General features: G+C 43.4%; 2 protein-coding genes across 2 annotated transcripts in view; one reads left to right on the forward strand and one right to left on the reverse strand.

The window, feature by feature from the left end:
- LOC311103132 (transcriptional repressor protein YY1-like) overlaps window positions 1-15,310 on the forward strand; it is a 964,063-nt gene that overhangs the window by 244,970 nt on the left and 703,783 nt on the right. The window lies entirely within an intron of this gene.
- The window catches only part of LOC311103120 (MAM domain-containing glycosylphosphatidylinositol anchor protein 2-like), a gene marked incomplete at its 3' end in the record, with an annotated part of 221,901 nt that overhangs the window by 107,420 nt on the left and 99,171 nt on the right, over window positions 1-15,310 (reverse strand). The window contains exons 5-6 of the mRNA XM_084144660.1: window positions 15,077-15,209; window positions 12,709-12,978 (exon numbers count right to left, since the gene is read on the reverse strand). Of these exons, the coding sequence (XP_084000786.1) occupies window positions 12,709-12,978; window positions 15,077-15,209 (403 nt within the window). The remainder of the gene's footprint in view (window positions 1-12,708; window positions 12,979-15,076; window positions 15,210-15,310) is intronic.

Consider the following 15,310-nt stretch of genomic DNA (forward strand, 5'->3'; position numbering starts at 1 on the left):
TGGAGTCATGAAGTGAATCAGCCAGCTGCATTCAACAATATTTATTTTGTAAGTAATGACACTACAGTAGTTTTTCACACTACTGTAGAGACCACTGTATACTACGTCAAAATGCTACTTTAAAAAGAGCATTAAACACTGAACATCGCAATAACTTGAATTATTAATTATTAATCGTAGACTAAGTGTATGTAGTACCTTGAGTTGTGTTTTTTTTTAAGTATTGTCCTAATGTTACTGTATATTCTGCAAAATTCAGTCTTTTGGATTTTGAGCATGAATTAAATGAAATAAATCAAATTAGGGGTGTGAATGTTTAAATGTTAAAATGTTTAAATGAAATTGGGACATTAACGTTAAGAAAAACTCCCTAACTGTTTCTTCCGCAAAATCTAAATCACAGTGCAGTTATCATAAAACTATCACTAACAGATCCCGATCATCATCATGAAGGGACAATTTAAATTAAACAAATACCTAACGCAACAATGCTGTAACGTTAGGAGTTATGCATCTTTCAAATGATTTGACATGGCTACAAAGCACATCGTCGTTAAATTGGAAAAATGTCAGAGAAAGGCAAGCGACAGCAACGAAGAGCCTGCTCTGCCCCGAATCAGTACAGTATCGAGTCTGCTGCTCCGCTGTGCTTTTAGCTGACCCAATGTTACAACATAGTGATTGGTGCTTTGAAAACATGATGAGAACATGTCTACATCTTCATCAGCAAGCTGTCAAACTATCATAAATAAGTGACAAGCTACACACTGTTTATCAGGGCAGTGCCCAACATCCCTAGCTAGCTATCAAAAATCCATATCTGTGTTTGTCAGTGAAGCTAGCTAGCAGCAGACAGGCTACAACAAGCTAAATCAGCTGATGAAATCACTGGTGACGATATACAGTACTTGCACATATTTTATAGAGCGATGTCGTTTTGTTTTTACAACTTTCTCACTGTCTATCAGAGTATGCGTCTGTGTCTGCCCCAGTGCCCGTGTTTCATAGCGAGTGAGTTATGCACAAGACAGGTTGCGGGAGACAATGGTTGGGAAAATATTTAGAATATGTTGAATACTGATAAGTGGCAGTTGGAATGTCGAGTGTGAAGTCAATGCTCATTTTGGCCAAAACACTTGCAGACTCGAGTGATCACTATCGAACGGAACAAGTGGACACTCGATAAAGGGCTTAGGGCCAAGTGCTTTGGCCAAAATGAGCCCAAGCCCAGAAAAGCGCAAATGATTGTACCGTTATCCAATAGACATGATATACACTGCATTCGGAAAGTATTCACACCACTTGAATTTTTCCACATTTTGTTACGTTACAGCCTTATTTTTCTCATCAATCTACACACAATACCCAATAATGACAAAGCAAAAACAGGTTTTTAAAAATCTTTGCAAATGTATTAAAAATAACTCTTTACTCAGTACTTTGTTGAAGTACCTTTGGCAGCGATTACAGCCTTGAGTCTTCTTCGGTATGAAGCTACAAGCTTGGCACACTTGTATTTGGGGGGGTTTCTCACATTCTTCTCTGCAGATCCTCTCAAGCTCTGTCAGGTTGGATGGGGAGCATTTTCAGGTCTCTCCAGAGATGTTCGATCGGGTTCAAGTCCGGGCTCTGGCTGGGCCACTCAAGGACATTCAGAGACTTGTCCTAAAGCCACTCCTGTGTTATCTTGGCTGTGTGCTTAGGGTAATTGTCCTGTTGGAAGGTGAACCTTCGCCCCAGTCTTGGAGGTTCCAAACTTCTTCCATTTAAGAATGATGGAGGCCACTGTGTTCTTGGGGACCTTCAATGCTGCAGAAATTTATTGGTACCCTTCCCCAGATCTGTGCTTCGACACAATCCTGTTTTGGAGCTCTTCGGACAATTCCTTCAACCTCATGGCTTGGTTTTTGCTCTGACATGCACTGTCAACTGTGGGACCTTATATAGACAGGTGTGTGCCTTTCCAAATCATGTCCAATCAATGAATTTACCACAGATGGACTGCAATTAAGTTGTAGAAACATCTCAAGGATGATCAATGGAAACAGGATGCACCGAGCTCAATTTTGAGTGTCATAGCAAAGGGTCTGAATACTTATGTAAATAAGGTTTTTCTTTTTTATAAATTTGTAAAAAATTATTAAAACCTGTTTTCGCTTTGTCATTATGGGGTATTGTGTGTAGATTCCATTTAGAATAAGGCTGTAACATAACAAAATGTGGAAAAAATCTAGGGGTCTACTGCACATTATGCACAACAGAAAAACATAAAAGCTAGCTACAGTATATGCTCTCTTGGGAAAATAAATGAAACAAGCTCCAATAGGCTAATCTTTTTGAGTGTGCACTGTATTACTGTACTGTATTGTATTGTACTGTAATATATGGACTGGAATTACACACCTCGTTCAAACCATGATAAAGCAGGGAGAGAACAAAGTTACAAGTATAGGCTAGTGAATTTGATTTTAATTTTGAAATATAATAGGGCCTTTCATAATAATTCCTCTTTCTCTCTCTGGTGTTGCTTTATTCCTACCTCACTTTCAACAGTTAAATGACATAAGTTTCGTTATCCTTATCTTCATCATTCTAATGACATGCTTGAATAATATAGGACTAGAATCAGATTGAATAGTTATGGCTCTGAATAAATAACTGCTAGCCTACCACCATTGTGCGTTCGCTCTTCTTTCAAACTACCCATGAGTTCTATTGGTTGCTATATTTAACGTTCAGCAAACAAGATATTGCTTCCCTCTTCGAATAGTCTATTGGTATAAGAAACGCTAAAAAAAAGAATGTCCAGCAAGCTATTCTAGTCTAGCTTTTCCTGCATGGGACTCTAAGTTAAGGAGTATTTTATAAGGAGCGAGGCCAGTGGAGCACAGGTGTGTGCGTATTGCACAAGAGACAGAGGCTATAAGTTAGAAGCTTATTATGCACAACCCATCAATTTCTTACCTGAAAGAGGTAGGCTAGGACATCTATACAGTGGGGAAAAAAAGTATTTAGTCAGCCACCAATTGTGCAAGTTCTCCCACTTAAAAAGATGAGAGAGGCCTGTAATTTTCAACATAGGTACACGTCAACGATGACTGACAAATTGAGATTTTTCTTTCAGAAAATCACATTGTAGGATTTTTAATGAATGTATTTGCATATTATGGTGGAAAATAAATATTTGGTCACCTAGAAACAAGAAACATTTCTGGCTCTCACAGACCTGTAACTTCTTCTTTAAGAGGCTCATCTGTCCTCCACTCGTTACCTGTATTAATGGCACCTGTTTGATCTTGTTATCAGTATGAAAGACACCTGTCCACAACCTCAAACAGTCACACTCCAAACTCCACTATGGCCAAGACCAAAGAGCTGTCAAAGGACACCAGAAACAAAATTGTAGACCTGCACCAGGCTGGGAAGACTGAATCTGCAATAGGTAAGCAGCTTGGTTTGAAGAAATCAACTGTGGGAGCAATTATTAGGAAATGGAAGACATACAAAACCACTGAAAATCTCCCTCGATCTGGGGCTCCACGCAAGAACTCACACCGTGGGGTCAAAATGATCACAAGAACGGTGAGCAAAAATCCCAGAACCACACGGGGGGACCTAGTGAATGACCTGCAGAGAGCTGGGACCAAAGTAACAAAGCCTACCATCAGTAACACACTACGCCGCCAGGGACTCAAATCCTGCAGTGCCAGACGTGTCCCCCTGCTTAAGCCAGTACATGTCCAGGCCCGTCTGAAGTTTGCTAGAGTGCATTTGGATGATCCAGAAGAGGATTGGGAGAATGTCATATGGTCAGATGAAAACAAAAATAGAACTTTTTTGGTAAAAACTCAACTCGTCGTGTTTGGAGTACAAAGAATGCTGAGTTGCATCCAAAGAACACCATACCTACTGTGAAGCATGGGGGTGGAAACATCATGCTTTGGGGCTGTTTTTCTGCAAAGGGACCAGGACGACTGATCCGTGTAAAGGAAAGAATGAATGGGGCCATGTATCATGAGATTTTGAGTGAAAACCTCCTTCCATCAGCAAGGGCATTGAAGATGAAACGTGGCTGGGTCTTTCAGCATGACAATGATCCCAAACACACCGCCCGGGCAATGAAGGAGTTGCTTCGTAAGAAGCATTTCAAGGTCCTGGAGTGGCCTAGCCAGTCTCCAGATCTCAACCCCATAGAAAATCTTTGGAGGGAGTTGAAAGTCCGTGTTGCCCAGCGACAGCCCCAAAACATCACTGCTCTAGAGGAGATCTGCATGGAGGAATGGGCCAAAATACCAGCAACAGTGTGTGAAAACCTTGTGAAGACTTACAGAAAACGTTTGACCTGTGTCATTGCCAACAAAGGGTATATAACAAAGTATTGAGAAACTTTTGTTATTGACCAAATACTTATTTTCCACCATAATTTGCCAAATAAATTCATTAAAAATCCTACAATGTGATGTTCTGGGAAAAAAAATCTAATTTTGTCTGTCATAGTTGACGTGTACATATGATGAAAATTACAGGCCTCTCATCTTTTTAAGTGGGAGAACTTGCACAATTGGTGGCTGACTAAATACTTTTTTCCCCCACTGTATATATATGGCTATATATATCAATCTTGAACAGGATTATCTATTTTGGATGGAATTTGAATGGAATTGATAGAGCGAGAGAAAGAATGTGAGAGAGTGCTCGCACTTGCACGGATTTAAAGCAACGATATTCGAGTGATAGGCTGTTTAAAAACTCTGCAGCTGCAATAAAATGTTTTTTATCTTTGCAATTAAAATATAAGGTGACCCCTGACAGCCAGTAGAATATGCTATGCTTGAGCAAATGTAGGCCTACCTGTCACAAGAAAAAAAGTTACCATGATGAGATGATAGGTCTACATGCATTGTGAACTGTGCTCCATACTGAGATGGGCTGTCTGTCCCCACCCTGAGCGTTGATGATTCATCATGCAGAGAGCAGAGAGAAGGCCGTAGAGAAGCCAGATTTAGACATTGCATATAATTTATCAGTTCCATTTCACGTCATGCTGTTCATATAAATAATGTATTATAATTTACCGGTTTCTTGCAGTTATTTATCCCGGGAAAAGGGAGTTGGTTTGGGCAATAAATCTCAGTAACCGGTTTCCCGCCATTCAACCCTAGCGAGCGTTGTCTCAAATCAAATCAAATAAATCATCACTCATATGATATAATATAATAATAATATGCCATTTAGCAGACGCTTTTATCCAAAGCGACTTACAGTCATGTGTGCATACATTTTTACGTATGGGTGGTCCCGGGGATCGAACCCACTACCATGGTGTTACAAGTGCCATGCTCTACCAATTGAGCTACAGAGGACCACCATGATGATGGCTTTCATTGCAGATAAAGACATCCACGACCTATGTTGTGAATTCTCCTTTTAAAAGCTGTGCCTGCCAATCCCTGTGTCACATGCATTATCTCTCCCCCTGAATGAGTTGTTTAACCCTGCCATTCCGTCTCTCCTTTACTCAAACCTGCTGAGCACAGAGTGGACTGCAGGCGTTTCAACGGCAGGAAAGAAAGCACTGTGGGACTGGTGATTACCATTCAGAGAGATCGGCACGCTGCTTCAGATGCTCTCTGCTCTGCTGTCCTCTCCCCTCCTCTACTCTTCTTCTCCTCCCCTCTCCCTTTCTCCCCCGCCATCCTCTCCTTTCCCCTGCTCTATTCTGCTCTCTTCTCTCCCATTATCTCTCTCCTCCTCTCCCCTTCCCATCTCCTCTCCCCTCCCATTATCTCCTCTCCCCTCTCCTCTCCCATTATCTCTCTCCTCCTCTCCCCTTCCCATCTCCTCTCCCCTCTTCTCTCCCATTATCTCTCTCCTCCTCTCCCCTTCCCTTCCCATCTCCTCTCCCCTCTCCCTCCTCCTCCACCCTCTCCTCTCCCTCCTCCTCATATGCTCTCCTTTCCTCTCCTCCTCCCTGTCATTCCCTCGCCTCTCCAATCCTCCTCTCCCTAGAGAACTTCTACAGCCCCATCTGCCCGCCAGAGTGTCCGCTGGTTCCCCGTCTTCACTCTAGGGTTCTTGGCCAGCCATCGACCAACCGTCCCCTGCTATAGCACCACTCTCACCCACAGCCCTCATTTGCAAGTCATTAATGGAAATAGGATGCTTTGCGAGCAAATAAATAATTTTTGAACAAATTTGATGAAGATCTGATTAATATGCTGATTTACATACAGGGCAGGAAATGTAACAAGTCCCTATTGCAAAGGCGAAGGGGGTTCGGTGGGCAGCCAAGTGGTAACATTAGGGGAAGGCTGTATAAATAATACCCTCTCTCTGCTCCTGGTAAACATGCAGCGGTAGCTCAGGCGGATCACGGCATGCAGGGGGTCAGCTTGGCTCACCTCTCGTTGGCGAATTTGCAACTTAATCGATAGCATAATTGAGCCGGAATGGCTGGAGTCCACTTCGATGAGCGCATAAAGCCTTTGCGGTGTGGTGATTGGGAATCTGATGCCTTGGCATGGATACAGCCATTATCAAAAGAGCTTTTATATTACTACTTACGAGACGGTGTGTTAGACGAGGTTAGACTAATCTTCACAAGTAATTGCAAGGCAGACAGTCAAGTTACATCAAGTCCTGGGTTTAATTTCATTTCAATTTGTTAATCTCAACAGAGCTGTTTATCCTGACACTAAGCTAACTCTAGAAAGTAACTTCAAAAAATGCTTTAGAAAGAGAAAAGTCTAACTCTGCACTTTGTTTGATGCTACGCAGTTAGGGACATGCCATTTCCCTCGGTGGTACATGCATTTGGTGTACTGGTGTAGCTTTCATCTGACAGTCATAGATTTCATACTCTCTCTAACAAGCGATTTAAAAAGAGCTACTTCAATGAAAATTAGAAAAAAAGAGCTAAAAACATGGTCTAAGATCAAGCTACTTAAACGCTGACTTCAATCTTTCAGTGACCCAAAAAAATGTGGTCACTTACTAGAGTCCAGGCTTCACATTTATGTCATTTAGCAGACGCTCTTATCCAGAGCGACTTACAGTTAGTGAATGCATACATGTTTTTTTTGTTGTTTTTTTCATACTGGCCCCACGTGGGAAACGAACCCACATACCTGCCGGCCAAACCCTCCCCTACCTTGGACGACGCTGGACCAATTGTGCGCCGCCCATGGGTTTCCCGGTCGCAGCCGGCTGCGACAGAGCCTGGACTCAAACCAGGATCTCTAGTGGCACAGCTAGCACTGCGATGCAGTGCCTTTAGACCACCGCGCCACTCGGGTGTCATGGAACATCAGTTGGAATCGTGTATTCTTTAACTAAGAAAAGGCCTACATCTGCCCACAATTCGAGCAAGCCACAAGTAGACCATAGAAATTCCTGGAAACAATTTCAATTATTTCTAGATCTGATTACTCAGACACCATTCAACAATAGAGCATTGTTCAGATATGCAGCCATGGTCAATTCCAATCAAACCAAATTCAATCTGTATTGTCATTGATACAACCCAATTTGTCAGGAAATGCCCCAACCTCCCAAACCCTTAAACCTTCCGGTAGATCCCAGAGAGAATGAGAGAAATACAGTTCAGAAACAGTATTGACTTTTCTTTGTAACATGAACCCCCCCCAAAACATACCATAACCACAAAGAGCACTTTGCATGACCCTCCACCTGCTTTTAATGAGGGCAGTTTCTTCAATAGCGGCCCACTCATCAATTAGGCCAGACTGACAGCCAGAGAAGGCCATTGATCAGGCCTTTTTCTGCTGAGGCAAACACTAGTGCTGCCGCTTGCCCAGGACTCCCATTATAGAACGGAATCTATGCAGTATAACTGGAACAGTAACAAGATATACTATATCTCAACTGCCTATTATGTTTGCCTCATGGAGAAACAGACCAACTGGAGATGATATGTGTAAATAAATAAAATGGGTGAGTTGCATGGTCAGCAAGCCCAGCTAACCCCCAGCCCGGCTCTGCCTACCTGCCCGACACCTCGACTGCTAAATAAGTTATAAACCACAGAGTAAGGTAATTTTCCTCCTGCATTGTCGTCTACTGAACGCCTTCAAAAGCACTGAAATGCTGAATGGACCCTCTCAATATATTTGACACGTTTCGCAGTCCGGTTGTATTACGATAGCTAAAGTGCGCCTGCCGTTTCTTTTCTTGATGATATTTTCATCATTGCTGAGGGAATACCTGTCAGTTTAGTCCAAGCAGGATGCTAAGGGAGGCTGGATTTCCACCGTCCAGCCCCCACTCTCAGAAAAGGTCCACAAACAGTCAGTCTCTCTTTTACAGTGCATGCATCTGTGAAAAAATGACTATTAAAGCCCAACATAAGTGGACCCAGAGTAAAGTTGCAAGAAACACAATGAGATTACTTGGGTGGCAGGTAGTCTAGCGGTTAAGAGCATTGGGCCAGTAACCGAAAGGTTGCTGGTTCAAATCCCAGAGCAGACTAGGTGAAAAATCTGTAGATGTACTATTGAGCAAGGCACTAAACCCTAATTTCTCTGGATAAAAGTGTCTACTAAATGACTTAAATGTAAGTGCAATCCCCCTCTGCTGCTGCCCCACAAATGAGATTCTAGCAGCGTGGCAGAGCTTGTAAATGTCACCGGAGGCTGAATACCTTATTTGGCAGAGGCAGTCGAATGAACTACCACTCAGAGCGGCTGCACAGCACAGACCATATCAAGGTTATTGTCTGTTATATGTTTATCATCCTTGAAGCCTGTGTAGAAGAACTTTGATGAAGGCCCAGGGAGACAGCTGTCCACTCCTCAAATTTTTTTTTGCGAGTGTCTACAAAACCGTAGAAGAACACGGCGGCTGCGACTCTAACCTCATTGGTTGGTGAATAACAACAATAAGAGTGAAGAATTCTGTCTGTCTTATGTTGCCGTATCATGGGGTTACACTGGAACACTTTCATCAGTTGTATGATGATGTAATGATTATATCGTACGTTGAGCACAAGCACCCAGATTCTATCGTATTTCAACACTTACTAAACATTTACACTACAGTATTCAATGTCCTTTGAGGTTTTTACAGACTAAGAGTCACAATCTTTCCACAAAGAACCAAAACAAAACTTTGGAAGAAGACTGTCACAAATCCTAGTCTTAGATTGGAATGGATGGATGTGTTTTTTTCTCCGTAGGGGCCCAAAAATGCTGAGTGTGGAGTCTACCACCTTGGGTCTCTCTAGCTGAGCTCCTAGCCTGAGCTGCCTCCTTCTCTTAACTAACCACCGCTCTCCACCTCCCAAAACACACACACACACACACACACACACAACCACATTCTCCTTCCCCATGCAAATGTGGAGCTTTCTGTTTTCGGACTTAGTGTGTTGTCAGGGCCCAAGACTCCACAGACGCCACAGACATAAATGGATCTCCTCTCAAAACCTGCAGTTTATACCCGTCCCAAGGTGCCAGCAGATTTCTGCGCACAGATTATCCGCTTTGAAGAGGGGGTGACTGTGAAATAAGATGCAACAGCTGCAGCAGCATTGGCCCAGGCACGTTACAGTTTCTGAGCCTCATGAGTGGAATGAAAATTACTTTTTGGGGCGGTACCCGCAATTCTGTTTGCTGGCTGGCTAGAAACGTTGTTTGATTACAGAAATTTGTGACAAAAAAAATATTAAGGTGCAAGAAGCGGAATGAACGTTTCATCGTACAAACATATTGATGTAAACTATTGCTGTAACAGCCATAATAGACCACATATGGTCCAGCCCCATTAGAATTTGACTCACCGTTTCTCCTAGATCGAGTCTGAGTGGGTGCTTGTCTGAGGCAAGAGAAATGGGTGGGTTAAAAAGTAGAACGTTTGCACTCCTCTGTTGCAAGGCTTAAGCAGTGTTTTCCATTAGCCCCGGCTGTCGACTAATCAGCCGGCTACTTTCTCCACTTCATATTATCTACTGTACTTTTCATTTCAAAGTTTCAATTCGCTAGTCCGTCGAGCCCTCTCCCACTAGGGGCACAACGCAGTAACCGAAAGGTCGCTGGTTCTAATCCCCGAGCTGACTAGGTGAAAAATCTGTCGATGTGCCCTTAAGCAAGGCACTTAACCCTAATTGCTCCTGTAAGTCGCTCTGGATAAGAGCGTCTGCTAAATGACTAAAATGTAAATGTAAATGTAGAATTAACGATAAGCATCTTCTTGCGAACTATTGATAGGATAGGCACGTCAGTCACAGAGCGAGAGATGACAGGGAAGCGCAGTCTGCTGTATGTCCTGCCTCCCGGTACAATTTTGCGCTCTGTGGTTGGTTGCAGTCAAATTTATTTAAACGGTGGAGGGAGAGCATGATGCTCGTGAATTTGCACGTACCATGTAATGTAATGTAATCCACTCGTTTTCTGGCATATTCACGCGGAGTCGTGGCGCATAGGCTATTTATTGTGCTTTGATTGACAACTGAACAGCAATTGTTGACTAGTTTATAAAAGGTGTCGAACTGACTGAATAAAGTCCATCTGCTATATCCCTTTGCCATTAGTGAATCATGCAAAGTGACTATGTCCATGCTATCCCATCAGGAAAGTATAACAAATTATTTCCTAGGTTTCCTTTCCTACACTCTTAGAAAAAAAGGTGCTATCTAGAACCTAAAAGGGTTCTTCAGCTGTCCCCATAGGAGAACCCTTAGAAGAACCTTTTGGGTTCCAGGTTGAACCCTTTTGGGTTCCATGTAGAACCCTTTCCACAGAGAGTTCTACATGGAACCCAAAAGGGTTCTACCTCAATCCAAAAAGATCCTGTTACAGGAGGGGGTCGCAGTTCCGGAGCGACCCACTAGATGTCATCCTCCGACAATCTTAGGCACCTCCTCACTCACAGTCGGGACTAATCATCATCCTATTGGTGTCACCTGTGTCTATCGGTTCACCTGTGTATTTATGCCCTCACTTCCCTGTGTTCCCTTGCTGAGTTTTCTCTGCTAGTTTCTCTATGTCCAGCAGTACTACTCAATGTCTGATCGGAGATCTATGTACAGGTACTTGAGAAGTGTTCTCCCTGTTTTGTTATTTGTTTCAGTCTTAGGTAATATTTCGTATTTTGGCTGTCAGCCGGTTTTTGGAGACTTATTTGCTCCGCCTTTCTTTTATTGTGATAAGTCTGTTATTTTGTATTTTGGCTTCGGGACCACCAGTAAAGATCCTTGTTTCACCATCTCTGCCTACTGTATATCCTGCACCGGACCTGGGTCACACCTCACCCCAACCCTTACAGTTCTCTTATGGGGACAGACGAAGAACCCTTTTGGAACCCTTTTTTCTAAGATTGTAGGATGTCGGGGCTTGCCAGAGCTTGCTCATTTGCATATGCTACTGGTAGGCCTAGGGGTTTTGGCGATTCTTTGCTGATAAATTATGAAAACATTCTTATTCTGGTCCAAATATGATAATTAGGGCACTCACGGCATCCAGGAATTAAAACAGAATTCAACTATATAACAAAATGTGTTGATCTTAATAGGGAATCAACTAAATGTATTGAACATTTATTCATTGCCCAAGTTTATCATAAGACATGAACAGAATGCAACTAACAATACACTGAATTCATACATTTTGACTAATTTAAATTGTAAAGTCATGTCTTTCTACACAATAACACAAATCTGGGAGGTAAACTCGATAAAGTATTCAATAATTTCACTATGTATTTCAGATGGAATCAGGGCATAAGAATGTACCTGAGGCCACCAAAATAGAGCTATTCGGCAAAATAATTCTAACCATGCCTGGCTACTTTTTCTATTTGGCTGGCTACTCTATGTACTTGTGGAAAACAATGGCTTAAGTCTTTCTAGTCCTTTTCAGCAGGTAAAATAGCATCACAAAAATCCAAGAGTATATCACAGGAGTCGGGGTAAAAAACATCATTACATAGGATTCAATAAAAGAGGGTGATATTGGGAGCATCAAACCGTAAGCATGCATTTGTTTTCTTTGATCTTACTCATTTGTCCCACGAGGGTTGTTATATCATATCTCCGGCACTGATAGTAATTCACTGACTACACACACACAGCCCAGTGGCAATGCTTTTAGAGGGGAATCAAACACACATTGGTGCTATTTGGTCAGAATAGACCAGTTTCCAAGGATTCTTTACACGTTCAATTGAGCATCCACATCTGATATGACCTTGTACATGCTTAGAAAAAAAGGTGCTATCTGGAATGTTAATAAAGGGTTCTTTGGGTGTCCCCATAGGAGAACCCTTTGAAGAACCCTTTTTGGTTGCAGGTAGAACCCTTTTGGTTCCTGGTAGAACCTTTTACATGGAACCCAAAAGGGTTCTACCTGGAACAAAATGGGTTCTCCTATGGGGACAGCCGAAGAACCCTTTTGGAACCTTTTTTCCTAAGAGTGTAGAATGGACACTATCTTAGGTAATTCACTAAGGCCTAAATCCTAACTTGAGATACGTATGCATGTAATTCCAGTGTTTGTGCAAATCTTCCATTGACCTCAATGCAAGAATTAAATGAAGGTTTGGCCCCTAGATGATCCTAGCTACTGTTCTCCTAGACAGAGTCAGGCTTGTCCTTATGCTACCTAACAGGTTTGGTAATATTTTGGGAGTTCGCCCGAGATAAAGGTAGCAATTGGAGGCTCGTACGGGATCAATGCATTACCTCCAGGGCCTTACCTCGAACCACGATGGCAGTGGACTTCTTAGCCGGGTTGCCGACGTTGTTGCTGGCCACGCAGCTGTAGACGCCTGCTTCCTCCATGGAGATGGCGGGCAGCGTGAGGGTTCCCCCATTAAGGAGGCTTTTCTTGGGCAGCTCGTCCGTGTTGCGCACCCAGGTGAGGGTGGGCGTTGGCTCCCCACCGGAGGTCACACACACCAGGGTCACGGACTGCCCGGGGTTCACCACGATGGGGTCCTCCACCAGCAGCTTAATGGTGGGGGATGCTTGAAACCACAGGAATAAGTAGAATGCATTATAATGTATGTCTGTATGAAACAAGTCAATAGTTAATCTCGGCAAACAATATTTTTTTATCTCCCGCCAGCTACTCAATTAGGTTCTTGAGATGAGAAAACTAGACATTTTAAACTAGAACGGAAACTCTCAACCAAAGCATGGGCCAAATGTCCCCACCCCTTCCTAAATTCAAAAGATGCATACACATGCAAAATTGTGATTTAGTCCATATAATCAGTGACGAAGAATCTGCGCACCGGAACAATTGTTACTCATTATTTGTTGCATCCCACAGTCTGTTGACAGATGTTACAATACCATTTATGTTACGTACATCTGTCCATGAGAGATTCGTCAATAGTCAACAAACAAGTCAATAGGTACTATAGCTGCTGTAAACTGACTAGTATCCTCCCAAAGGTAGGACATACACTATATATACAAAAGTATGTGGACACCCCTTCAAATGAGTGGATTCGGCTATTTCATCCACACCCATTGCTGACAGGTGTAAAAAAATCGAGCACACAGCCATGCAATCTCCATAGACAAACATTGGCAGTAGAATGGCCTTACTGAAGAGCTCAGTGACTTTCAACGTGGCACAGTCGTAGGATGCCACCTTCCTAACAAGTCAGTTCGTCAAATTTCTGCCCTGCTAAAGCTGCCCCGGTCAACTGTAAGTGCTGTTACTGTGAAGTGGAAACGTCTAGGAGCAACAACGGCTCAGCCGTAAAGTTGTAGGCCACACAAGCTCAAAGAATGGGACCGCTGAGTGCTGAAGCACGTGGCGTGTAAAAACCGTCTGTCCTCGGTTGCAACACTCACTACCGAGTTCCAAACTGCCTCTGGAAGCAACATCAGCACAATAACTGTTTGTTGGGAGCTTCATGAAATGGGTTTCCATGGCCGAGCACCCATGGATCACCATGCGCAATGCCAAGCGTCAGCTGGAGTGGTGTAAAGCTCGCCGCTATTGGACTCTGGAGCAGTGGAAACGCGTTCTCTAGAGTGATGAATCACGCTTCTACATCTGGCAGTCCGACGGACGGGTTTGGCGGATGCCAGGAGAACGCTGCCCCAATGCATAGTGCCAACTGTAAAGTTTGGTGGAGGAGGAATAATGGTCTGGGCTGTTTTTTATGGTTCGGGTTCCTTAGTTCCAGTGAAGAGAAATCTTAATGCTTCAGCATACAATGACATTCTAGACGATTCTGTGCTTCCAACTTTGTTGCAACAGTTTGGGGAAGGCCCTTTCTGTTTCAGCATGACAATTCCCCCACAAAGCGAGGTCCATACAGAAATGGTTTGTCGAGATCAGTGTGGAAGAACTTGACTAGCCTGCACAGAGCTCAACCCCATCGAACACCTTTGGGATGAATTGGAACGCCGACTGCGAGCCAGGCCTAATCGGCCAACATCAGTGCCTGACCTCACTAATGCTCGAGGCTGAATGGAAGAAAGTCCCCGCAGCAATGTCCCAACATCTAATGGAAAGCCTTCCCAGAAGAGTGGATGCTGTTATAGCAGCAAAGGGGGACCAAGTCCATATTAATGCCCATGATTTTGGAATGGGATGTTCGACAAGCAGGTGTCCACATACTTTTGGTCATGTAGTGTACCTCTTAATCATGCTCTGCAGTGGTACCTTTGCCGATAGAAAGTCAATAATATGATTTTTCTGTTTCCTGAAAACCAATAGCATATCCTATTCTGTTACTAGTTGATATTCGGTTCTATAGTGTAGCTGTATAGATGATGATTGGTTTTACGTTTGTACGTTCATAACCCTTATAGGTTTATCAACAGGCACAAAATAGACTCACATACACTGCAAGTCTAATCAATGGTGGTTGCGGGGGAAAGGGCCGGAGCAGGAAACCTGCAGGGCGGTGTATTGGGACCGATTGGCTTTCTCTTTTATCATTATTGGCCCTATGTGTGGGTGAAGCATCACAGAGAAAAATGGCGAGCCTACAGGATTCCCATCCGTAATGGATGCGGCAATTCCGCCACTTTTCATGGCGGAGTTGCCAGACCCTTGACCACTACAGAACAGTGTTCTCAGCCGCCGCAAAGGTTTACCTGTTTTGTTAGAGAGTTTGAAGAGGACATTCTTGTCGGGGATGCCGCACACATTCCGGACAGAGGCGATGCAGCTGTAGTTGGCGTAATCCTGAGGTCGAAGGTTCTTCAGCTTTAGAATCTTGGTCTCCCCCTGCAACTCAGAAAGAGAACCAGTGTAAAGTGCTGTGCCGCCTGTCTCTCTTAATGTGTCTTACAAAGTAAGATAGCAGTGGTATTGACCTGGTCTCGTCG

This window comes from Coregonus lavaretus (genome assembly GCF_964263955.1).
Source record: "Coregonus lavaretus genome assembly, chromosome: 27".
NCBI lineage: Eukaryota > Metazoa > Chordata > Actinopteri > Salmoniformes > Salmonidae > Coregonus > Coregonus lavaretus.